The sequence below is a fragment of the Manacus candei genome, unplaced genomic scaffold, assembly GCF_025592945.1.
Source record: "Manacus candei isolate 608988 ecotype Guabito, Panama unplaced genomic scaffold, ASM2559294v1 h1tg000067l, whole genome shotgun sequence".
Taxonomy (NCBI): domain Eukaryota; kingdom Metazoa; phylum Chordata; class Aves; order Passeriformes; family Pipridae; genus Manacus; species Manacus candei.
In genome coordinates, this window is record NW_026138115.1 from 3,981,005 (window position 1) to 4,005,569 (window position 24,565).

The window sequence follows — 24,565 nt, forward strand, 5'->3', positions numbered from 1 at the left end:
TTCAGTGGATGATCAAAACCAAAGCAAAACTTCAGAAAGCACCTAGTGCATGTGACACACAGACATACCCAAACTAGAAAATTGTTTAGAAATTCTGTTATGTGCACAACAACTCTACCAATGCCCATAGGCAATGTCATGTTTACATTTAACTGATCTATTTATAGAACAGCACATAAAAGTGACTCATGATAGCATTGATCCACAGGAGTTTGAAGATTCACAGGGTTGGGGGAATAAGAATATGTTGTTCTTAACAGTTATGAAACAATGATCGACCTGTCTCAGGCTGGTAATGTTGCATTTGCCCAAATTTCACTTCTGAGTTTGTGAACCTCATGTGTCTGAAGACTAACATGTGTTAGATCCAGAGGAGTGCAATGCATGTAAGAGCAAAAATAGCATCCAGCCTGTTTTTTGAATCTTCAAAACTCCAAACTGTCATCATCTGTGACAGATAGTTATTGTCACAAATTCAACCAAATTCCTGTTGGCTTCACTGTTTTCTCATTTCTGCAGATGGAAAGAATTAATAGTACAAGTCTGCGCTGTGACCCAAGGGTGTGGAGCAAGACATTTGAATTATTTGAATTTATGTTTTGTTTCATTACACAGTATCTCTGCAAAACCTGTTCTTTCTGTCAGTGGGCTGTATCCTTATTTTGTGAAAAATAAATAATATGTGAGTTGGGTTTTTTTAGCGCAGTCTCAGTCTTTTTGCTACTTTTTCAGTGAAAATCAGTCTTGGCAGCAGTTTTCCAAGGTGTATGTGAGTTTGTGGAACTGGTGTGTCATGTATGTATGTGATGCTACATCACATGTATGTGATGTAGCACTTGATAAAGATACACAGTACCACTGGAATTGTTTCAGATAGTATTTTTATTTCTCCCAAATGCTGGAAATGGGTTTATTTTCTCAAAACGTAGGGCACGGTCTCTGTGCAGTGCGGACCTTTGTTACACAGGCCCTGCTCTCCCCTTGACTGAGGCGCAGGTGAGTTTTGCGCCGGTGGCCCGGCTGGGCTGTGCCGTGGGGTGGGACACGGTGTGCGAGGGTCTGTCGGCTACTGGGAGTGCAGAGGGAATGTGCTGTGAGGTACGAACTGGAGAGGGCAAGGGGAGAACGCCGTGAAAGGGATTAAAAGCACCAAGCGAAGGGTGGTGAGCGGTGCCAAGGCAGGTGAAGAGGCGACCCATGACGGGCAGGAACCAGTTTTCCGCTACATTTTGTGGAAGGGGAAAGTAAATCAGATGGGGGGGAAAGGGGCCCTGTGGTCATCGTTCGCCGGTATAAGGATGAAATCAGCTGAACGTGCCATTCCCGTCCGTGTGTAAGCGGGTTCTGAAAGAGCAGCTCCCGCCGGTGCCCGCGGCAGCCTGGCGGCACCGGCCCCGCTACGAGCGGCGGTGGCGTTGGGCAGACTCGTCCCCTCCCTCCCTGTCTGTCCGTCTGTCTGTCCCTCCCGCAGCCCCGGGAGCGGTGGTGGGACCTTCGGCAGCGGCCGCTCCCGCCAGACCCGGCCCGGCCCGGCCCGGCCCGGCCACCCCCGCCGCTGGCCCCGCCCCGCCCGCGTGGCCGCCAGGGGGCGCCGCTGGGGCGGTCGCGGTGCCGCCAGCGCGGCGCGGCCGCAGCGCTCGAGTTCCGCCGCTCCGGGGCCGCCGCCGCCGCCCGTCCCCGCCTCCCCCCGCCCGCCACGGCCCCTGCCCCGCCGGGGCCCCGCGGCCCGGCCATGGCCACCAGGAAGGCGGGCTCGCGCCTGGAGACGGAGATCGAGCGGTGCCGCTCGGAGTGCCAGTGGGAGCGGATTCCCGAGCTCGTCAAGCAGCTCTCGGCCAAGCTCATCGCGAACGGTGCGGCGCGGGCGGGGGGCGGCGGGGGCCCGGCAGGTGCAGCCGGGCTGGCGGGCACAGGGGCCCGCGGCGCCCGGGGGGGCGGCCCGGCCGGGCGGGAGCGGCGCGGGGGGCGGCGGGAGGCGGGAGCCGCCCAGGGCCGGCCCGGCCCGGCCCGAGGGCACAGCGCGGCCCTGCGGAGTGACAGAGGCCCGAAGTGCTGAGCAGCCCGATACTGGTCACGAGCGCTGCAGCTCTGCAGGCACACATGCTGACAGTGTGCATAAAGCCCTAAATGTCCTTCTGTGCGCTGCCGGGGGATCTGTGCACAGCCTGTCGTAGGAAGGCTTCTGTCCTTTCTCTTAAAAGCGTACCTCAGCAATGTAGTGCAGCTCCATTTATTTTGTTATAAATAATATGAGTAGCTTGTTTGGTCTCCTATTTATTGTATCACAAAATTCAAAATGTTTATCTAAAGAATTGTGCCTAATGAACAAGAGAAGTTTTCTTTGCCATGGATGCCTTCATTCTGTGTATGAGGATAGTGTCAGCCTCTATGGGCTCACTCATGGGCTTGAGGTGGACCTGGAGGTATTTTCAGAGAGCAGTCAAGTCTGCAAAGACAGAACTTGGGGTGAATTCAGAGGTGCTAAAGTTAGCAGAGAGAGGACGAGGCATAAGGTTGACATCAGTGGGAGTTTGTTGTGAAGGCTGTGATAGCTTTGCACGTTTAGACAGGGAAGAAAACTGCATCATTCAGAAATAAAAATAAAAGGAAAAACCTGACTCAAAGAAGAGAGAGAGAGAATTTAAGAATGAATGGATGGATAGTAGATAACCTTTCATGCGTTGACCTTAAGAACAACTGGGTGGTGTTCCTGACACTGGTGTTACTAAAAATAAACATGAGTGAAAAGGTGGAAGGTTTTATATTTAGTTTCAGCACATGCATCATTGAGTGATAGACTATGAACTAGTTAGAGATCACTTCAAGCAAAGGCAAATGTGATTTGGCTGTCCAGTTGGGAAGTATGATCTTCATAGTTTTAAGATGTACTAAGGTATTTCAGACAGGTAGGGAGAGCTAGACAGGAGATGTTATTGACAGTTTGACTTAAATTTCTCCAACCTACATACTTTTTACCTAAGTGAAGCATATCAGAGAGGATTATGCAATCTGCATAACTTTACACTTCAGTGGTTTTCCTATTAAGGCATCTTCTAGATTCTATACCAGTCAAAATACAAATTATTGAAGCATTCCTTGATATTTAAAACATGGGAAAGTATCATATGTAGATTTTATCTCTTTGACAGCACATGAATGATTCAATCAATGTCATGGCTTCCAAGTCTAGGTAACTGAGAACATCAACAGTCAGTAAGTGAAGTGATTTGCACTGGACTGTTCTTTCATAGTGGAGTAACATAGGAAGAGAGTAATTTATTTAATGAAATATCTTCACCTGCTGTTGATTGTCTAAAACTGGAAGTTTGTGTTCTAAATCCTGGTGTACCTAACAGGTTGCAGGTCAAGGTTTCAACTAGTAAGATTAAAAAGGAGAGACAATGCCTCTGTTCCATCCATGGAGAGAGATATGAACTGAAAGGTGCTCTGATGCATATCCCTGTTGTTAGTACATCTGAAGCAATCAACTGAAAAAAAAGCACTCTGAACTTTACTCCATCCTTCTCTAGTAATGTTCAGTTTTACAGATTGACTTGGGAATGGATAATGAAAGATCTGTGTTTTGGCTGAATGTGTAACAATATGTCATAGGAATTATTTAAAAGCTTGGGGGAGTGCAGAAGGGGAAGGGGATCTTCATTCTATCCATATATTGGTGTGTAGGGAATTGGCTCCAACTCTTGAATGCTGAAGCATTTTAACTGAGGATATCAACCTTGCTAGGCACAGCATTTATTGCTCTTTGAACACACATGGGAAGGAATCCTTTGGGGAAGCCTTCTTGTATTTTCTTCAGTCTTGCACTATTGCAAAAGAATAGATTGTTACTTTACCTTCTTTTTGTAATTGGGGATTAGAGAACTTGACAGAAATTTTAATGGTGTGGATTATTATTTGGACTGTCTTGCATTGATACAGAATCTCCTATTAGCAAGTTCCCATTCCTTGAAGCTCAGAACCCAAATTAGATGAAGGATGAAATAGCAGTGAAGCTCCCAGGATGAAGGTTTGTGTGGATGCATGTGGCAATAGTATGTACTTCTGAAGAAATGCAGCACTTGAGAGGTGCAGTATTTTGAGTAATGAGATTCATGCCATGTAACACAAATCTCGGTTTGAGCTCTTGCTTCATCAGCATTCCTGTTAAAGATTGGGTCAAAACTGTTATGTGCTGGGTGGTGAGTTAGCCTTGGCTAACAGCACATGCCCACCCAGCTGCTCAGTCTCTCCCCTTCCTTAGTGGGGCAGGGACAGAAAATAGGATAAGATTTGTAGCTTTAAGTAAAAACAGGGAGACCACTTACTAATTACTGTTCTGGGCAAAACAGGCTTGATTTGGGGTAAATGACTTTAATTTGCTGCCATTTAAAATAGAGACAGAAAGAGGAAGACAGAGATGAAAGTAACATTTTTCCTCCCCCTTTTCCCAGGCTGAACTTCACTCCTGTGCTCCAGACTCCTGTGCCTCGTGATGCAGGGGACAAAGGGGTTACAGTTGGCATGAGGTGGCTTCTTTCTCCTGCTCCTGCCTTCTCACGTTTTTCCTCTGCTCTGGCATGGGCTCCCCACTGACAGCAGTCCTTCAGCAAGAAGAATCTGCTCTGGCACAGGCTGTCCATGTGCCACAGTTCCTTCAGGGCATATCCACCTGCTCTGGCTTGTGTCCTCCCTGGCACCTCCCTTGGGTTCCTCCTCTGGCACCATAGAGCACCTCCTCCTCCTCCTCCTCTGACCTTGGTGGTGTTTCCTTTGTTGTTTCTCACTCCTTTTGTTCTGTTTTGTGGCGTTTTCTGCCTTTTCTTAAATACAGTTTCCCAGAGGTGCTGTCAGCTTTGCCAAGGGGCTCAGCTGTATCTTGCTGTGGTTCTGTTGGAGCCAGCTGGGCTTGGGACAGAACAACCCCTGGCCTTTTCCTGCAGGAGCCATTCCCGCAGCTCCTCTACTCCCAGCACCTTGCTGTTTATACCCTGCACAACAGGATTTTCAAAAACTGGCAGCTGGCAGAGAAATAAATCATCATGCTGCCCTGAGGGTCCCAAAGATGCCAAGGTCCTTGGGCTGTAGGCTGTTTGGTTGCAAGAAAGGTGCCATCCTCAAGTGTTCACATCCTGAGTATCAATTTTCAAATGGAACTGAGACAAACCCCAAGTTTCTAGGAGTGAAATCTTAGATCAGTTTACACTAATGAAACTTGGTGAGTGTTCCCAGCTGGTTTAACTAACTAACCTTCTTAGGTTCTGTCCTGGTTTCAGCTAGGGTAGAGTTAATTTCTTCTCAGTAGCTGTTGCGGTGCTGTGTTTTGAATTCAGAATGAGAATAGTGTTGGTAACACACCGATATTTTGGTTTTTTGCAAGCTGTGTTTATCCTAAGTCAGGGACTCTCTTCTTGTCTCATGCTCTGCCAGTGAGGAGGTACGCAAAAGAAGCTGGGAGGGGCAAGGCTGGGACAGGTGACCCAACCACAGCATAGAATGTCATGCACAGTGTATGAACTGGGGGGAGTTTCCTGGAAGGCAACCTCTGGGTTTGGGAAGGGGGATCTGGTATCGGTCAGCAGGTGGTGAGCAGTTGCATTGTCCATCGCTTGTTTTTCCCTTTTCATTATCATTATTATTACCATTTACCATTATTACTGTATTTTACTGTATTTGCAATTATTAAACTGTTCTTAACATACAAGTTTTTGATTCTCCTCCCCATTCCACTGGGGTGGGGGGCAGAAAGGGGCTGTTGAGCAAGCGACTGTGTGGTGTTTAATTCCAGCTGGGCTTAAACCACAACAGTCCTCTTCTAAGCAAATGATCTGAAGAAATTTTGCTTGTTTGTTGAAGTTTGTCTCACATTGCATATGAACACCAGGGGGATGAAGCATGGTTATGAGAGTTAGTGAAAGCTTTGAGTACAAAATTAGAATATTGGAAGAGGCAAAATAGTAAATGTCGAATATCTGAAATTAATGAGAATGTATTTTAAAATGTGCCCACAACTGAGAAACATTCGTTATAGGATTCTTTTATATTTTAAGCCAGACTGAATGGGCTGCTTTTATAAAGGCCTTAATCTGTAGGAGAACCATGTACAGCTTTGTCTTGGAAAACTTGGTTGGCATCAAAACCAGTTACGTATGAAACGCAACATTTCGTAAGAGAGAGATTTTCTCAAAGATCACAGTTTAGTGTAGCAGTCCCCAAAATAGCTAGTGATGACTGCAGCACTTTGATTCTAATGATCACATATAATTGAAATCCCCTTTTTATTTTCATTTAAAAAATTTATTTTTTTAAGAGTTCTGTAAAGTTACTCTTCTCGAATATTGAAAATAAGACTTATGGGTTTTTTTCAGTGAGTTTATCATGACTTTGGTTATACAGATGATTCATGTATTATATTGAAGTGTTTGGGATTTTGAGGATTGTGTTTTGAAGCCTCTCTGCAACAGCTTTAATGTAAGTTCTGTATCACTCATAGCTTTAGGAATTTGGATTCTCATGGTGCCTGGAATTTTATGGTACTTGAATGATAATTTTGGAAGCTAGCAATCACTTTGCAAAGCTGATTGCAAGTCAGGTATTTTTGATGAAACAGTAGTGTCTCAAAGGAAGCACTTAACAATGGACCTCAGTGTGAAGGTTGTGTCTGCACAAGGCGTTTTTAGGACATCAGCGCTCTCATGTTTTCTTTCCTTCCTTTGGGAGCACAGTGAGGAAATCAGAGGTTGGTTCAGTAGCGAGCTAAATGGATAAAATAAAGGATCTGTGAATTTCCATGGGTGTTTCCGGCCATTCATTGTTGCTGCAGTCAGAATGTGACCTTGTTCAAGTTCGGTGAGATGTATGGCTCTGTTGGGAAAAGCACTGAGGAGGCGAATTTTTATAGTTCAAATGAGGTAGAATGATGTAGTTCTGTAGAAACCTTAGCCAGTGTGAAATATTGCATTACTGTGGGGAGAGAATGTATACCAAGGAAGTTCATGGATCTGTATGCTACCAAGAGCATTGTGACATTGCCATGAAAATAGAATATTACCTACAGGTATCAAGTTTACTGATGGAAATACAATAACATTATAACACACTGCTTTCTTACCAAGTGAGTTTTTGTTATCCCATTTTCGTTTACTTTGTTTTGTGCGTGATCTCTTCTCTGACTGCCTTTCCTATCAACACCTTGTTTCTATAATTTCCTATTATACTGTTCCTCACAATTAGCCTGGCAGAATAAGGGAGCAGAGAGAAGTAGCAAACCCAAAGAATTATGAATTATTTTATGTATCTAATTTTGTCACCTTCTCTGCTGCTTCCTTATCTTGATATAAGTAGAACAAAAAAAATAGAAACATCAGTTTTCATCTGTTTCACTGCCTTGTGAAATGCAAGACCTCAGATGTATGGTTAAAGCTTATCCTCAGAGTAAACAAGGGATTTCTAAACCTCTTAGGACTCATGCCCTACTTAGAAGGTGCTTACCAAATTTATTTTGGTTTTTTTTATACATACAGTTTGTAGTGCAATTTATATATGCAAAGCTTTCCTAAGAGATCTTTGCAGACCATGTGACATGGCTTTTTGCATGTCCACTAAAGTGGAAATGAAGCACCCTCTTAATTTGTTATCTTTTTTGTTTGCCTCCTATTGCATTCACTATCATATTTACAGAACAGGTTTACTAAGGACAGACATTTTTCTGAATGAAGACCAAAGATTGTGACAGTACTAAGATGTGTTGTTTTATTTTTGACTGACAGCTTTCTTTCTTCAGATAGCCAGGGGTGTTATAACAGTATAAGTGATGATGTAGATCTGCTGCTTGTATTCCAACTGACTTGTCATCTGGAATAAAAAATGGAAGCATAGTCAGTATGATTTCACAAGTAACCAAGCTGGTCTAACACCTTGCTCTTGTTATGTGGAGGAGGTTCTTTCTGCCTGCCTTTGCTCAAGCTGCTGCTTCTCTATGCATTTCTCCTGGTTACGTGTTCCTGGCCTCTCCCTTGGGTTGATGAGCACCAGAGGTGGGAATTACTGTGCTGGGACAGCCAGCAGAAAACTCTATGCTTCTTGTTCTGGGGTTAGTGTTTGCTGGCTTGCCGAGCTGATTTGCCTCCTACAGAGGTCTGAATAGTTTAACAGCTGGTGGAAAATGAACAGTGGCAGCAGCCAGTGAAGGGCAAAGGCAAGGGGAACTTTATTCTCCCGCTGTGAGGAAGCATGTAGTTCATCTGAGTAGAGTGAACTAATTACTTTTCATATTTGGAGCTTATAACTGCTTACATTTGTAAGAATACTTTCATATATTATGAATGGAATTATATTAGAAATCAGGCATCTCATATATTAGTGTTGTGTTGGTTGAACTTTTACTGTGTTTAAAGTTACAAAAAGAAATGGTAGCCAGATTTATCAGTGAATAGATACTGGTATATGTCTATATTGTAGCTCTTCTAGGTTCCTTTAACCTATCTTAAAGGGTTAAGGGTTAGTTAGTATTAACTTTTCTATAGGGAAATAATTTCATTGGCATAAACTCAGGATCATTGATACCACTTTTGTTTGACTTTGATTTGCATGGCAGTAAAGAAGAGGGCAGAAGGTCCTTAACCATACCAAATGTAAGCCATTCCTCCTTCCCTCAAATCTGTTTTATAAATAATAAAATTTTAGAATTTGAGGTTAAATTTTCCTCAGTTTACCTTGCACTGAACACTCTTTAATTTGTGATCTGATAAAGAGTAACTGAAGACAGTAGCTTTGTAAAAAGTGATGAGAGGCTGAGATAAATTGGAGGGAGTGAGGATATCTGGCTAGTAGTGTGATATTGTGGGTAGCAAGACCTTGAATAATTGGAGAGCATTTGATCTCTGCTGCAGGCTGTGGAGAGAGAGAGAGTGCTGAATTTGGATATTTCTCTGGTGTCAGCAAATGTGTGGCAGAATGCATAGTGGCAGTTTTTAGTAGCTGTTCTGATCAGTGATGTTATCAGTTGCTCTGTTGCTTCAGGAAGTGTTGCATGAGTTTCTGCAAGTTCCCACCCCACTCATCACCCCACTGGTGATAAAGGATTTCTGTTCATGCTTACACATTTTGATTCCACTCAAATGTGTATGCATGAACAGAAATCCTGTACTGTAATCTCATATTATCTGTGCTTCTTTAACAAAAAGCAGGTGGGAAATCCCTTTTGTCTCTAGATGAATCTTGAATGCAGCTCACCTGAGCCTGATAACTTGGTTTATCTCCATAAAACTTTTGCAAAGGCAACCAAGATATGAAAACACCAGCAGCTTCCAGGCCCTCCCATATTTTTCTGCATTTAATTATGTGAACAAGTTGTTCCTTATCTTTTAAGTGTGCCTTATCTCAAATTCAGATTTTACTGGGCTCAGCTTCCAGCCACACTCCTGTTTTTCTTTTTACCATTTAATTACAGTTGCTTTACCTTAATGGAAAGAAAATGCTCGGTATTAGTCAAGACTCTAATGGGATTGCTTTAGAGCTGGGTTTAAGGAAAGGCAGAAGTCAGGGACTTTTTGCTGTTAGAACACTTGGTAGAATTAGAGAAAAACAAAACCAAAACCAACCCATCCCCCCAAAAAAACCAACCCAAACCTCCCCAAAACACCAACCAACAAAGTTGCCAAAAGGTGCTTTCTGTCTAACACTGATGGTTGTGTATCTGAGACAATCGTCTCTGAGGCTGACAGATGTAGGATACTGCCTTTCAGAATTTACTTGAGTTTTCTCAGGTTGAACCTGGAGACGGAAGAGGAGGAGATTGGAAATGGTAGAGAACTGCAGGATCTTGTCCTCTGGGGAACAGAGGCTCATTTGTGGGTTTTCATCAGAGCTTTGGGTCATCCCATAGATGAAAAATGTCCCTCTTCTGACCTGACAATTAATCAGTAATTCTCTTTTTTTTCAGTAATTTTCTACCTTTTCAGGAGAACCAAAGTTGGATTCCATTGTCATCATCTTTTAAATGGCTCCCCAGGGAAGTGGTCACAGCACCAGGCCTGAGAGTTCAGGAAGCATTTGGATGATACTCTCAGGCACATGGTGTGACTCTTGGGGATGGTCCTGTGCAGGACTAACCGTTGGACTCTGATCCTTGTGGGTCCCTTCCAACTCAGCATATTCTGTGATTCTGTTATTCTGTGAAATTTGCACTGTGCTGTAATGTAGCAGTTTGGTACAGAATGGACAAGAGGCACTGTCCCTGTGGCATGGCTTGGTTTTTACCTTCCATCTAAATAGTCTCTAGTATTTTGTTGTTGTTAGAAGGAACAGGGTAACTGGTTTGTCCTTTGAGAGATAAATCATAGCAACAAGCAAGATTGGAAAGAATTTCTAGCTCTCACAGCATGTGTTTTTCCTGTTCTCCAAGGCACTCTTTGATCTTTATATCCTAAACAAACATAAATGGGAAGAACCTAAATTTTGATCATTCTTCCTCAGTGTGGTTACTAGAATCCTTTCCAGTTAACAGCTGAAGATGATGATGATCCTTTTTCCCACACTTTATGCTCCCAGTGTTGGGTATGACATACATTCTTATTTCTTGGGTTTGCATTGTGTTTGAATGTGCCAGGTTTGATTCAATATTCTAGATGATACACTGTGACTGTTCTAGCCCAGTTATTTACTGTTCTGATGGTCTTAACATTTCACAAAATTTGGGAGCGTGAATATTAAAAACCCACCAACGTTAAAGTAGCATAATTCAAAAGTTGCTGCAGTTTTCTGTTCTTCTTAATATGTGCTGTCATAAAATACATTTCAGTAGTAGAGGTACTTTGAAAGTAAATTTGTCTATGCATGAACAGCTTGGAAAACCTATAATATTTTTCTTTAAAGCAAGTTTTGGCTGTCAAGCAGGAAGATTGTGTAGATGGTGCATAACTGCACAGTAAAAAGGCGCCATGCCCTCTGTGTACTTAAGAGGCAGAGGAGCAAATGATTGTGTATAATTAAAGGTGTCGGGAAGTAGAGTTCAATTTCTTTAAACAGCTGACTCTGTATTTTGTGCTTCTGGTTCTACCTGTGTATCCTCTGCATCAGTCTGCAGCCTTTCTGCCAGTAGTGCCTGTTGGTCTGCACATGTTCTTTAGATACTCTTCTACTGTCCCCAGAGACCTGGCTGGATGAGATCCTGGGCAACCTGCTCTAGTTGATCTTGCTTGGAGCAGGGACGTTGGACTAGATGATCTCCAGAAGTCCCTTCCAACTTCAGTCATCCTGTGATGCTGTGAATTCTTGCTACTTAGTGATAGAATCATAAGTGACACCTGTCTATCCACATATAGTTTTTCTTGTCTTTAATGTAAACCTTGTAGAAATCTAAGATTAGTTTTAGCATTTATTTTAGTTTGAGTAACTTCTGGTCAGTTACTGAGTGCTGAGCACAGAGTTGAATGAGTACTTGGAGACTTCTGCTAATATTCCTCTTTAAGCCAATGCTCTTACTCACTGTTACATGCATTGTGATCAAAGCAAATGTGTTTGCTTTCAGTGTATGGTCAACTTGTTCTTGGGTTAAAAATGTGTGTTTCATGCTTCTTCTGCCAGTTGAATATTAAATCAGTTCTGGATCCAAGATTTCCAGATCCTCCTCTGGAAGAAAGCTCTATTTCAAAATGGCTTTCTTAATAAATGTTCTGTGTGATGCTATAAGGTTTTTCTTGTTTTCAGCTTGAAATTTTTATCTGGGTACTATATGTAGCAGTTGACCCCTTTGGGATCCTTCTTACTGCATCCCATTCCCAGATAAAATTCCTTAGTTTGGCTTTTTATATTTAGGCATAATGATATTCCATTATGTTATAGGAAATCTGAGAAAAAAATCATCTCCAGTTACTGGAACATGCAGCCCTTCAGTACTCTGAGTGTTTAGTTTTACCTTTAGAGAGAGTAAGAGTTTTAGGGATTGAGAAGGAATAGTTTCCTTTCTCATTCCCAAGCTAGTTTCCCTCTGGGAAGTTTTGAAGCATCAGAAGATGGATTACAAGGCAAATCTCAACTTGCTGGAGTTCTGCACATCAACATATGGTCCCACTGGGATAGTGGAAATCTCATACTTGTCGTTTTTACCCCTTGGCTCTTTCCTACCCTTATTCTTTGATTTTTTTTAAAATTATTTTTAGGCTTGAGTTTCTTATTCCTTTTTCTTTCTGGAATCCAGTACCGAGCAGGTGAAGCAGCAGTCTCTTCTGTTCTTACAACTCCATGCTTCATCTAATCCATCTCACCTCATGCAGTATCTTCATTTGAAACTAATGATAACCATAATCTTTAGACTTCAATGCATTTGGACAATTGTACTTTTTAAGAGTCTGAAATATGTTACCTGAGATACTGAAGATTTTGGTGGAGAGTGGGTGAAGCAATACAACATGTGCTATAACATGCTTCTAGATGTAAAGTTTGTTTGTTTACAGATTCTGTAGCTAGTTTGTTCTGTATTTCCTATTCCTAAATAGGTCCTACTCAAATTCAGATCCTCAGGGCTTGAGTGTGAGGTTTTGAGCCTCTTTGCTTAAATCATTGTAATCGGAGATTTTATCCTAATTCTGTACTTTTTTTCTTGCAGCTGCGTAATTCAGAAGAAAGTGAAATGAAATACTAAAAGTATTTCTTTTACTCAATGCCATTTGGCATATAAGGAAGAAACAGTGGTTTTCTATACACACTTTCTTGCTCTAGATGTTGAGCTGTGGAGGAAGGCTCCATTGTAACTGTTGTTGTTAGCACAGAATTGGGTGTATTCTTGCCAGTGCACCACAGCAGGGTCATGGATATTTCATTGCAGAGAAACCTCTGGTGCATAGAGACTTGATACCAGAGCAGGGTTGTTGATAGTTGTTGCTGTAGCAGTGGTAGCAACTATGTTGTCCAAGGGGTGTGTTTGTGTTGTACCTTTCAAGTATTTCCTTGTGATGGAAAAATACACTGAAAATATTAATTGTCAGACCCTTAAAAAAATTACTTTTTCTGCATTAATATTAGGAACACTTCAGAAACCACATAGATGGCAGACATGATCTAGACAAACTTCAGTATTTTGCCTTGTTTTTATCTGAGACTGTTGAGCCACCACAGGAAAAGTAATACTTCAGCAGAGCAGTTATTTGGTGCCCTACAGAAGAACAGGTAGCAAGCAGGTTCATTAGTTCTATTGAGACCACGTCATCATTCACTATGAACGTGTTCTGGTGTACTCTGGAATTGAATGAACTTTTAAAGCCATCTCTTGGGGAGAGACTGAAGGCAAGAGGCAGAGCTTCTAACCTGCATTGAACTAGGCTTTTTTTTTCTTACTTTTAGAAAGGAATTTAGAGCTAGATATTCCTCTCACCTAGCCTGCTAACAACCCCTGGGTTCTTCAACAAGTGCCTGGAGGTTGTGGTACCATTCATCAGAAAGGCGACTATTTTGCATTTTAGCATGTGATTCAGTGGATGTTTCAAGATGGACTATGGTTTTAAGCTCATTGTAATATAGACTTTAAAAATATAATGAAAACTGCTTTGCTACGTTATTTGTAACATCTGCTTTTTGAAGTAAATTCTTTACCATACCATTGGAATCTGAAGCAGCTGCTCACAGAAAAACAAAATTGAAATAGAAGATTAATCTTCATTTTTCCTTTGTCAAGAATGATGAAGAATACTTATTACTAAGACATGTCATCATGTGTGGGGTTTTTTTCTACCCTGTGTTTATGCCAGCCTGTATTCTCATTTTGAAGATGTTTATTATTGATGGATATTGCAAAGAGAGATAGTCATATCTGCACAAGGTTGTTCTCAAGACACTTTGTACGACTGTGTCTAAGCTTTCTCTAAGCTGAAAGAAAGCAGTTTGCATGTGTAGAAATGTCTGGGTTTTTTGCTTTCTCTTTCAGTGCTAAGAGAGATGGGCATTTCACCTAAAGCATCCTTCAGTTTGTCTTGCAGTTCCAAGCTGCTCAGAGTTACCTTTGATTATAGGCAGAGGGCATCCTATTAGTGAGGTGGATTATTTCAGTGATACTGTGATGTTGCAGAAACAGGTGGGCAAGCGAGGCTGTTTCCAGTTAGGAAATGGTTCTGCAATGCAGTTGTGATAAAAATCATCAGCCCCCTAATTCTACCAAGTAATTGCTGTGATGAACTCTTCAGCAGAGAAATATATGAATAAGAAGGAGTCTTTCCTTTAATCAAGAGTTTTATAGTGATCCATAACTACCTTCATTTTCTGTAAGTGGGCTACTGGTTTTCATGGTACCTAAACTGTTTTCAAGCAGGTTTGCTGTTCTTCTGAAGCATCTATTTAGACTGGTTGAAATAACACTAGACTTCAAGGTATCAACTTTACGCAGTTTAATTCTGTCTCTATAAAGTGTCTCATAGAAGAATGTAATCTAGTTCACTCATACTGTACTGGAAGAAAAACAATTTCTTCTCAAACAATAGTTACATTATTTCAAGATGATGAAAACCTCTGCCAGAGCTATAGTTTCATAAATGGTTTCCTTCAGAAATGTCCATGTAATTGGTGTTTTGTTATAAGCACAATTGAGTCTCGTTCCTACCGGCACAGAATGGTTGACACACCTCGAGCCAATGCTTTCTTAATAAAGTACTTGCTCAGTAATAATTTGATTTAAAAGTTTGTTGCCGATGTCTGGCCCTGACTGACTGACTTAGCAGATGAGTGACTCAGTAAATAAGAAAATTCTGCTTTGCAGTGGCTTTTATGGTTTGCAGTCTGTGACCTGTTGTCTTCAAGTGTTAGTCACCAGCAGCTGTGCAAGTGCTGCACTTCTGTGATGAAAGCCAGTCTGACAGTAACTCTTTCTCTTGTGGTGCTGTGTCTCATGGTCTGCAGCAGTGGTACAGGGAAAGTATGAGTTGTACTGTGGATGGATGACCTAGAAGAACAGCTTTTGTTTTGATGCTTAATTGGATCTGTAAGTTGCAGCTACTTTTTTTCTCTCCCACCTTTCTCTGAAGGAAAGTATGTGCACTACATGTTGCTGCACTGTGTCTGGCTAGTGTATGGATTCTTAACTTCTCTAACTTGCATCAGTGATGGGAACAAAATATCTGGGTGTATAGAGTACTTTGATTCTCATCTTAAAGTGTCTGGGTGGTTCCAGAGTGTGTGCCGGCTTGCCCTTAACACTTTGTTCTTGCTTGTGTCCTGTCTTCAGAGACACCATCATAATTTTTCAAGTAGTTGTCAGAGGGAAGAAACTTATCTTAAGGTGAAGGGAGGGAGAGTGAAAGGGGGAAGACAGAGAGAGGTTAAATTAAATTTTCAAGGGGTGGCTTCATGTTTCTCTCCTCTTACTTTCCCCAGTGTGAAAAAATCTGTGTACAAGAGAGGAATAATCTTTCCAACTTTATGCAGAGTGATATATCTGTGTCTATCCCTACCTTGTTCTTCTGCACAAATGGGTGAGAATTGGTCTTATAAAGCTGGTCTTCCTCTTTCTGTGGTGCAGCTGGGATGGCTGCACTTTGCTCTTGCATATGCCAATGCTGTTTGGTTATAGACAAAGTGATTATTTCCCCTTTAGTAATAGGAATGATTTCAGCACTTTGTTTTATGAATCCTCATGCCTCAGGGCATGCATTTTCACACCTAGCAGTGCGAGGTTTATTTTCTTTAGTGTCTGACCTGTTCTTCAGCTAATTCAGTGTAAGAATCCAGAATTAGTTGTTTCACGTGCTTCCTTGACAATTTTGCAGTTTGTGTAAACAAAACATATCTGGCAGCTGGTCCACAGTATAACTGTTCTTACCTTTCCATAAAGAAAGATTTAACTTAACTAAAGAAGTGCTTGTTACAGGAGCGTGGACCAGAAGAATTTTTGAGACCTACTTGAAGGAATGCATATGAGAGGGAAAGGCACACGTGACACTTTCTTCTTTGGCACTGCCGAAGTTCTGCTATTTGAAGTGTTGAAGAATGTAATTGATAGACCTCACTCTTTTAATTGTAAACAGCCGTGATGATATTGCTCTCAAACCAAAGCACTTGTCTTAGGGTGTCATTTGGCTTCCTTGCTATTTTTTGACGTTTGATGTTCATGTTTCCTCAACCTTCTTTGGAAATGGAGCTTGCTCAGCAAAGCATTAAACTGAATAAAAGGAAGGAGGAATGTTACTTGTTAAAAATGAAATACTTTGGTTTTGATGAGTACACATCGGAGAGGAAGTATCAACTTGCACATCCCTTAAAACTTGGAGTAACCAGTTTGACATATTTTCACCCTATTTTAAATTGCCACTTAGCTTTAAAAGCACAATTAGCAAAATTAATCTTCATTGTTCTCCTGTGTGGGACATTACTATGCTGGCCTCAAGTATTATTTTCAAGAGGTTCATAAGCAAAAATTGTGTACTCAGATCACACACACTGGAACCTTTTGAATATCTTGGGTAAAATACCTGTCCTGAAAGGACCTCTCAGTGACTTATTCTTTGCAAGGCAAATAATTACATACAGTGAACTGAAGTACAGTTTTGTAAGTTTGGAACGGGCCTCTGATCTCTGAGAGCCTTTCACACAGCACATGTTAAACTGTGCACCAAACTAACCAGCCTTGCATTGGTGTACAAAACCATCTGTCTTTTCTGTGTATGCAGCTTATACACTTTGATTTCCAGAGAAATGGAATGGTGCATGCAGCTTACACTCTTTGATTTCCAGAGAGATGGGAGTAGTTGCAGAAAGTGCTGTCCTATGAAGTGTTGTGCTAAAGCTGTCTTTGAGAAGGGTAATTTTGGTCATAATATCTGACTTTATCATGAGTTTATAATAATACTGTGGCTATGAAAATGAAATGTGGGATTTGGAGTAAGTCTGTAACAAAGGAGGTTTGGGCTGAAATATCATGTTTATATTTGGTCAGTTTAATTTCTTGTTTAGTTTGTAGCTTGAAACTGAAACTGCACAAGCTGTTGATTTTTATCAATTATACCAAGATTTCCGTTTGAAGGAAAAGAGACAATATGCAGGAAATAGACTGCTGGGAAATAGATGCTGAGTATCTTTAACAATGAAAGAAAATAATTTTAACATATTACTTTCCTGGAAGATTTACTTTATTAGAGCAAGTGGAACTTTTCTGTACCATTTGTGCTTTTTAGTATATGTATCAATACTTGCATAAAATATGTTGATATGGATGGAAAATAACTCCATTTGATTGAAAGGTGTCATGAAGTGAAGAGTTATGCCCTGACAGAGGCCTGCTGTGTCATGCAGAGGGACATAGGCGAGTCTCTCACAACCAGGTGGGTTGTGTCAAGAGTCTGAAAGAGCTGACCAGTGTCATTGCATGGACAGTCATTTGTTTAAAGGTCCTGGTGACTGGGGTGGTTCTTGGTGACTGGTAAAAGGCACGGATGGCCATTTGCAAGAAGGTCGAGAAGGAGGGTCCAGGGACTACAGGTGGATCAGCCTAACCTTAGGCCCTGAGAATATTAGGAAGTATGTCCTGGAAACTGATTGGAAGGATAAGAAGATGACTGGGATCAGTCGACAGGGATTTATCAAGGACAAACCAACCAGATAGCTTTTGATGAGAAGTGAGTGACTGTAGGGATGAAGTGAAGATGGTGGGTATTATTGGCTTTGACTGTTTAGACTTTGGACACAGTTCCCCACAGTATATTTTGTAGCTCAGCTGAAAAGACTGGTGGGTTAGGAGGTAAGTTGGAAACTGGCTGGGCTCAGAGGTTTGATCACAGGTTTAAAAAAAAATCTCATCTATGATGTATTAGGAGTGGAACCTCTCAGGCATTGATGCAGGAAAGGATCTGAAGGTCCAGTTGGATAAGGAGTGTGAGTTGTCAGCAAACCTTTGCAGAAGTTAAGACCAACCTCACACTGTGCTCAGCATTTTGAGAGAAATTATTATTCCTGTACTGTTTGTCACTTATGAGACTCATCTGGAATGTTGTATCTAGGTTTGGGTCTAAGTTGAATATTGATATAGCAGAGTTAGCCCTATGGAGGGACACCAAGTTGCTAAGGGGGCAAATGTGAGTGACGTAAGAGAAGCAGTTAAGAAAGCTGCATTTGTTAAATCTTAGAAAGGGAAGCCTAAGAGGGGATCCTACTGCAGCCAAGTACAGAGGTGGCCTCTTCTCAGAAATGTGCACTGAAGGTGTTGGAAGCTATGGACAAAAACTGCAGCGAGGGAAATGTTGAGTGGATAACAAGGAAAAGATTTCCACAGTGAGAACAGTCAAGTGTTGAACAAGGCTATCTGGAGGGGTTTTGTAATCTGTGGAAATGCTCGAAACTATGTATGATCCTGTACCTTCCCTAATGTTGAAGTATATTTTTATTTCTTTTTCTTCACTTAGTACACTGAAATATCTTTTGTTTTTCATTTTTGCTGAACAGAGTTCAATGAAAGAGTAACAAAACTAGTTAGTGTAAATTGCTTCAAAAATTCATGGAATTATACTGATAACATTGTGTGCATGGGAACAAACTGGGTCATTCTCTACTTCTATTTCATCAAAGGATTTAAAATTTCAGGTGTAATACATTAAAATAGACTTCACATGAGAGGAGCTTTGAGAGCCTATGAAATTAAAAATGGCAATTGTGCTGTTTACAGATGAATGGTGTGGTCCAGGGTGATGAGCTGGATCCAATGAAAGGGAGTGTTTCTAGCTGGCTCTCCTCCTGTTCTCCAGGGGGCAAAGTGTACCCATTTGCCTTTGGCCAGCCTCAGCCCAGCCTTCAGACAGGCTCTGAGCCTTCCAGAATCCGGACCTGTGGCTGGGGTAGGAGGCAATCTGGGATTTCTGGTTTGGGCCCTTTCCTGGGGAGATGCAGCCAGCGACCATGACTGTTGAACCAGGTGGCTGCTCTTGCTACAAAGTGTTTGAGCAATGGAGGCTGTAGACGAGGAATTTCAAAGCCTGGTGTTGGTCCCTCCAGGTGCTTATGCTGAGAGCATGTACTGCCCCTTTCCCTGCTTTTTGCTGTACTCTGATATAATGTGTGCATGAAATTCATGCTGTAGCAAGGAATTTATCCTTGCTTACGAAACACGGGAAAGACTCTGCAAGCCATATTAAGTCATAAATGTGCTCAGCCCTGATAGACTCACTTGTTTCCTGCTGCAGCTAACAATGGGGTTTCTTGTGCATGACCAAAATATTTCTTACCTACCGTAAAACCTTCTCATTCTAGTTCTGTTCAGAAATGTTACATTCCAGAGTGCCAGATTAGCCAGCCTTCCATGCAGTATATCCTAGGCTGTACCAAAAATATTATAGTGTACAAACTTTGAGCCTTTATATTTTTGGAGCTTAAGTTTAAGTTCTCTTATTTGGTTTTTTAAACTGTACATCAGATGTTTAAGATGAAAACATTTCAGTCAAACTTTATAAACTGATCAACTTCACTTTTAAGGGATGTGCAAATTGTATGATGGACTTTCTGATGCATGTCAAACTGTGCCATTTGCCATATGATCATTGAATAGCTAAATAAAAGTATTTTTTTGGTTGGCAAATAGCGAGTAATAAGGTTTCATTATTATACTTTAGGTGTATTATTGAGTGGTAGTAGTATTTTTTTTAAACTGGGAATTGTATGCCTTTAATATGTATTTGGAAGATGTGATTGTCATTGTTTTTTCAAATGTCTCTAAAGCAATGGTGCGTCAGGGAGATAAAAAACCAAACCAGGGGTTTGTTTTCCCCTTCCTTATGTTTCAAGGAACCAGCATATTTGGCTAGCATGTATCAAAGCTATATCTGGAGTTGTGAGGATAAATTGAGCAGAAGGTGCGCGGTTTAGGCAAAACCAAAGGCGTGTGAAGAGGCATAAAGGTGCTCTTAAGAGAAGATGCATGCACAAAGTGATGCTTCAGATTATTGTCTGATCTGGAGATGAGTATACCTGAAGTATCAGGAGAAACTTTAGTGGTCTCCTTTCGGTGGACTTTGGGAATGGAACTGACACTACAAATTTAAGATTGATGAATTTGACAACTATGATCAGATGAAAATTAAGCAGGCTGGTAACCAGGTGGCATCTCCGGTGTGATTTATCTTCATCAGGATGCTAAGAACTTTTCCAGTAGTGCTTAAACAGTAAAACATAAGTGAATGGTAGGTGAGAACAAATAAATGTCGAGCTTACCATGGATATCTCTCCCAGCACACTATAAAAAACATAAATGGAAAAATGAGTGCTCCCTTGATGCTTCTGTTATTTTGTCTGGTCTCTTAACTTTCTCTCAAAGAAATTGTGGTTTAAGAATCAGCAGTTAACTGGAAGTTTTAAGGAAAAAAAAAGTTCTAAGTTTTCATCTTTCTACTTGGTAGGACATGTTACAGGACAGTATTGGTCCTTATAGCTTACTGTAGAATGGCATTGTACTGAAGTTTGCTATAATTAAAAGATAATGCTGATTCATTTATACTTCCTGAAATATATATATTTCCTGAGGGAAAACTTTTCTTCTACAGTAACACTGACTTCTGCATGCCCTGGTCTTTCTGTCCCTTTTCATAACCTCTAGGGACAGTGCTAAAGGTGATGAGCACTTTTCTGACTGATAACTTTTTGCCTTTCTCCTTTCTAAAAGTCTGTTTTATTTATTGATATTACATATTTGGATTATTCAGACATTGTTTGCAAGACGTGACCAGGTCTTTTCAAGTCCAAGATTTTTACAGCACTCTTCTCACTAGAGGAAGAACTAACACATTTCAGTAAAATAAGTTTAGTGGCCCTGGGTAGAGTAGAGGATAACTAGTTTCTTAGGTGAGCCCTAAGAAACTGGGAGAGTGATGAAAATGGACTTTCATACCTGGGATACTTTCAGACTTGGGATGGTGGGAGCCTTAACAAGATCTGAGTGAAATCTACAGACAAAATATGAATGGCGATCAAAGACATCATGAAGGACATGTAACTTCAAACAAATAAATTAATCCAATATCAGTATTCATATTTGAAACCAGGTTTTTGGTAAAGTGAGTATCAGAAGTATATCTTGTCATGTACAGAAAGCTACATAAAGCTTTGGAATCAAGTGCTACTTTTTAAGGAGGAAGGCGAGAATACTGACTTCAGGTTAGTGTTCTAATTCTTTATATCTTAAAACTCATGAGACTTGATTCTACAATGAACCAGGCTGGGAAAAGATAAATTGAAAAGTAAAACAACGTACTACATGACTTGTGATAAACCTGAGTACTGGATGCTTTGTTTGCTTTGATTAGTTTCTATTTAAAATTCAGGCAATGGCTGTCTCCACTGAAACGGTAGTGAAATAAAATGATTTCTAATATTTCTTGTCTTTGGTTTTATTTACAGATGACATGGCAGAGCTTCTCCTTGGGGAGTCCAAACTAGAACAATTTTTGAAGGAAAATACTCTTAAACAGAGTAGTAGTCCACGGGGCCCCCAGCCAAAACTGACTGAGGTCAGGAAACATCTCACGGCAGCTCTTGATAGGGGAAATCTAAAGGTATGTAAATCAGCCTGAGCAAGAATTAGAAAAGTTGAAATTGTAGTATTGAGGAAAGGTTCCTTAAATTGTATTTGGAGGTACAGAAATTGAGGTTAATGTCTGAGAGCATTTTCTGTCAGAACCTTTTGATGCTCTTAACCATTCTAGCCCTTCTTTTACTTAACTGTTGTTGTAGCTGCTACATCAACTTATCTCTTCTGTACTCAACATCCATCTTTTGAGAGATTAAAAGAAGCTTGTTTTACAGTCATCTATAACATTTTGTTTCCTGTGGTTTCTGGGAGTATTAATTTCTCTTCCTTTTCTTTCTTTATTCATCCATTAATCTTTTTCAAGACATTTATTCTGCCCTGATACTTTGAACTCGTGTCGATTAAATATGTAGACTGTGGAACATATATCATTAAGTTTTGATGCCATGTTGATTTTCAACTGTGCTTATGGTGTTAGAGAAAACATTGGAGGGGTTGTAATGATAGGCTACCTTTAAATAGTTTTTTGTGGATTCCCCCCTACCTCAAGCTTCTCAAATATTACAGGGGACAGAATTTTGTTGGTTTGTTGCTCTGTTAGAAGAAATATCCTACATGAATATATACAGAAAACACATCTAATAATTATTGGAAGGAATTAGGTGTGTTTTCCGAGGAAAACCCCTTTTTATTTCTCTTCTTTCTAGCCAGAATTCCTACAGGAAGCTAACCTAATTATGGCCAAATTAAACTATGTGGAAGGTGATTACAAAGAAGCTCTGAATACATATGCCAGAGTTGGCATTGATGACTTGCAGCTCACTGCAGTGCCACCGTACAGGCTACGGATGATTGCTGAAGCATATTCTACAAAAGGTAAGATTGCTCTTTCCAGTATCATAATGTGTTTTAAAACTTAATTTATATCTTGTCTGAAGTTGAATTTTTTTAGTGTGAATATCATCAACACAGTAGTGGAGTACCGTATTCATAGATGAAATAAGAGGATGGCTTGGGTCCTTTAAATTATTCAGAGTTTGTGCTAGGTTGACAGGACATGTACCTCAATTAATATTCTGACTGCACTGTCACCTGATCAAGTTTTTTGAGTGTGTGTATTTAAAAGTCCTTCTGTATATAAATGTCACAGTAACTGTTGCTAAATACTAAAAGCATTATAACTGTTGCTGAAAGTTAAGAGTTACAAAAAGCAGTGCAGTTTTGTGGTTAATGTGGGCAGAATGGAGAACCTTTATTCACTGTCATGCCTTTTACTGAATGTTAAAATGCTCAACCTAAGCTATGTGGCATAACTAAATGGCCACTTAATTGAGAAAAGTAGTGATGTGTGACTTGGAAGTTTTATTTTTGAAATTTTCTCATATAGATATAGTTTTTTCAAAACAGAAGTGAAGTTAATTAAATAGTATTTTGTTTTTTACTGGTCTAGTATAATTGTAATGCTGGCCTTGTGTCTTAAGGTGGCAGTGCCACTTCAATTTAGAAAACTGTAATAGACTTCAAGCTGGGTCAGTGTGTTGAGGAAAGTGTCAGTTTGTATGCCAGAGGTTTATTAAAATTTACTGAGCTAAATGTTTGCTTTGGTCTGTTGTGTTTAAGCTTGGGTTGGGTTGCACATGTACTTTTTGTTAAGGCAGGAGGAGTGTCAAAGGCAGCAAACAATTTGTGAGAGACTTCAATAGTGTTAACTGACAACTGATCAAGGATTGTTTCTAATGTTAGTCTTGGAAGAGGGTGACTGATTTCCACCAACACAGTCCTCTAGTAAACGTTAGACAAGCATGAATCATGCTCTAGAGAGGTGTCAAGGAAATAAGGGAAGTAACTGGTAGCAGAGACAGAAGGATGCTTCACAAGTCTGGTCACTATTTAGATCACAGTGGGAAAGGATTATATAGGGAGTTCTACATGATGTGAGTCTGCCCAGTTTTCTCACACAACATCTGTGTGGGCTTCTGAGCAATGTCTGGTTTGGGTACACTTCCACTCAGCCTTGTGGATTTTGGCTGGTTTTTTTTGTCTTGTATTGTTTTTTAAGTGTGTGAGGATGTCTGTTGAATTTGTCATGTTCTTTCCAGGAAAATGCAATCTTGGACTTGATCAACTTTAAGTACCTAAATTTGCTTATATCTCCAAGGAATCCCAGTAATTCAACTGAATCTTTTCCCAGAGCTCAACTCTTTGCTTTATTTGACCTCATAAGGATATAAAACGGTTGAAACATAGTGGCATAAATTTTGCAGAAAATATTAATAGTAATAATTTTACTTAATTTAAATATAATGTATGCAAAAATAGAAAAATATGTATCTTTTCTACTCTGGAATGTGTTGTTGGTTCAGATTTAGAGATTAAAAAAAGAGATAAGAAAACCAGCATATGAAGCCTTATTTATCTTGATTGGATTTTGCTAGTTTGGTCACTTCTACTGGGTGACTCGCTACCAGTTTACCTGAGCAAACCAAGCAAACTTTTGGGGCTTTGTTGTTGTTTTGTTTGTGCTCAGAAACATCCTTTTTTGTTTCCAGTTTAAATGGAATTGAAAGGGATCTTAAAGATCATCTAGTTCCAAACCCCCTACCGTGGGTAGGGGCACCTTTCACTAGACCAAGTTGTTCAGAGCCCCATCCAACCTGGCCTTGAACACTTCAGGGATGGGGCATCCACAGCTTCTCTGGGCAACCTAACCTGTTCCAGTGTCTCACCACCTCCCATAGAGAATTTCTTCCTGATATGTAACATAAACCTGCCTCCTTTCCGTTCAAAGCCATTCCCCCCCCTGTCCTATCCCTACCTGCCCTTAGTCCCTCTCCAGCTTTCTTGTAGGCCAGTTTAGGTACTGGAAGGTGCTCTAAGGCTCCGTTGAGCCTTCTCTTTTCCAGGCTGAGCAACTCCAACTCTCTCAGAAGATTCATAAATTTTAATTTCCCTTATTCCCATGGTAGAAGATTGCAAGAATATAGTCCTTTGTATGTTCTAGAATGAGGTGGTAATCACCGAGCAGTCTTAAATTTAGTATTCAAAGTCCAGACAGGTTTAGAGTACTTAACAACTAAA

At 40.7% G+C, this 24,565-nt stretch overlaps 1 protein-coding gene across 4 annotated transcripts in view; it reads left to right on the forward strand.

The window, feature by feature from the left end:
• Positions 1-1,608: 1,608 nt before the first annotated feature.
• Positions 1,609-24,565, forward strand: part of TTC7B (tetratricopeptide repeat domain 7B) — a 133,895-nt gene continuing 110,938 nt past the window's right edge. The window contains exons 1-3 of one of the 4 annotated variants that reach the window (XM_051806603.1): positions 1,609-1,853; positions 21,358-21,512; positions 22,195-22,363. In XM_051806603.1, the coding sequence (XP_051662563.1) occupies positions 1,733-1,853; positions 21,358-21,512; positions 22,195-22,363 (445 nt within the window). In that variant the 5' untranslated portion in view covers positions 1,609-1,732. Of the gene's footprint in view, positions 1,854-21,357; positions 21,513-22,194; positions 22,364-24,565 lie in introns of those variants that run through there. The other 3 variants (XM_051806600.1, XM_051806601.1, XM_051806602.1) reach the window with 3 other exon arrangements.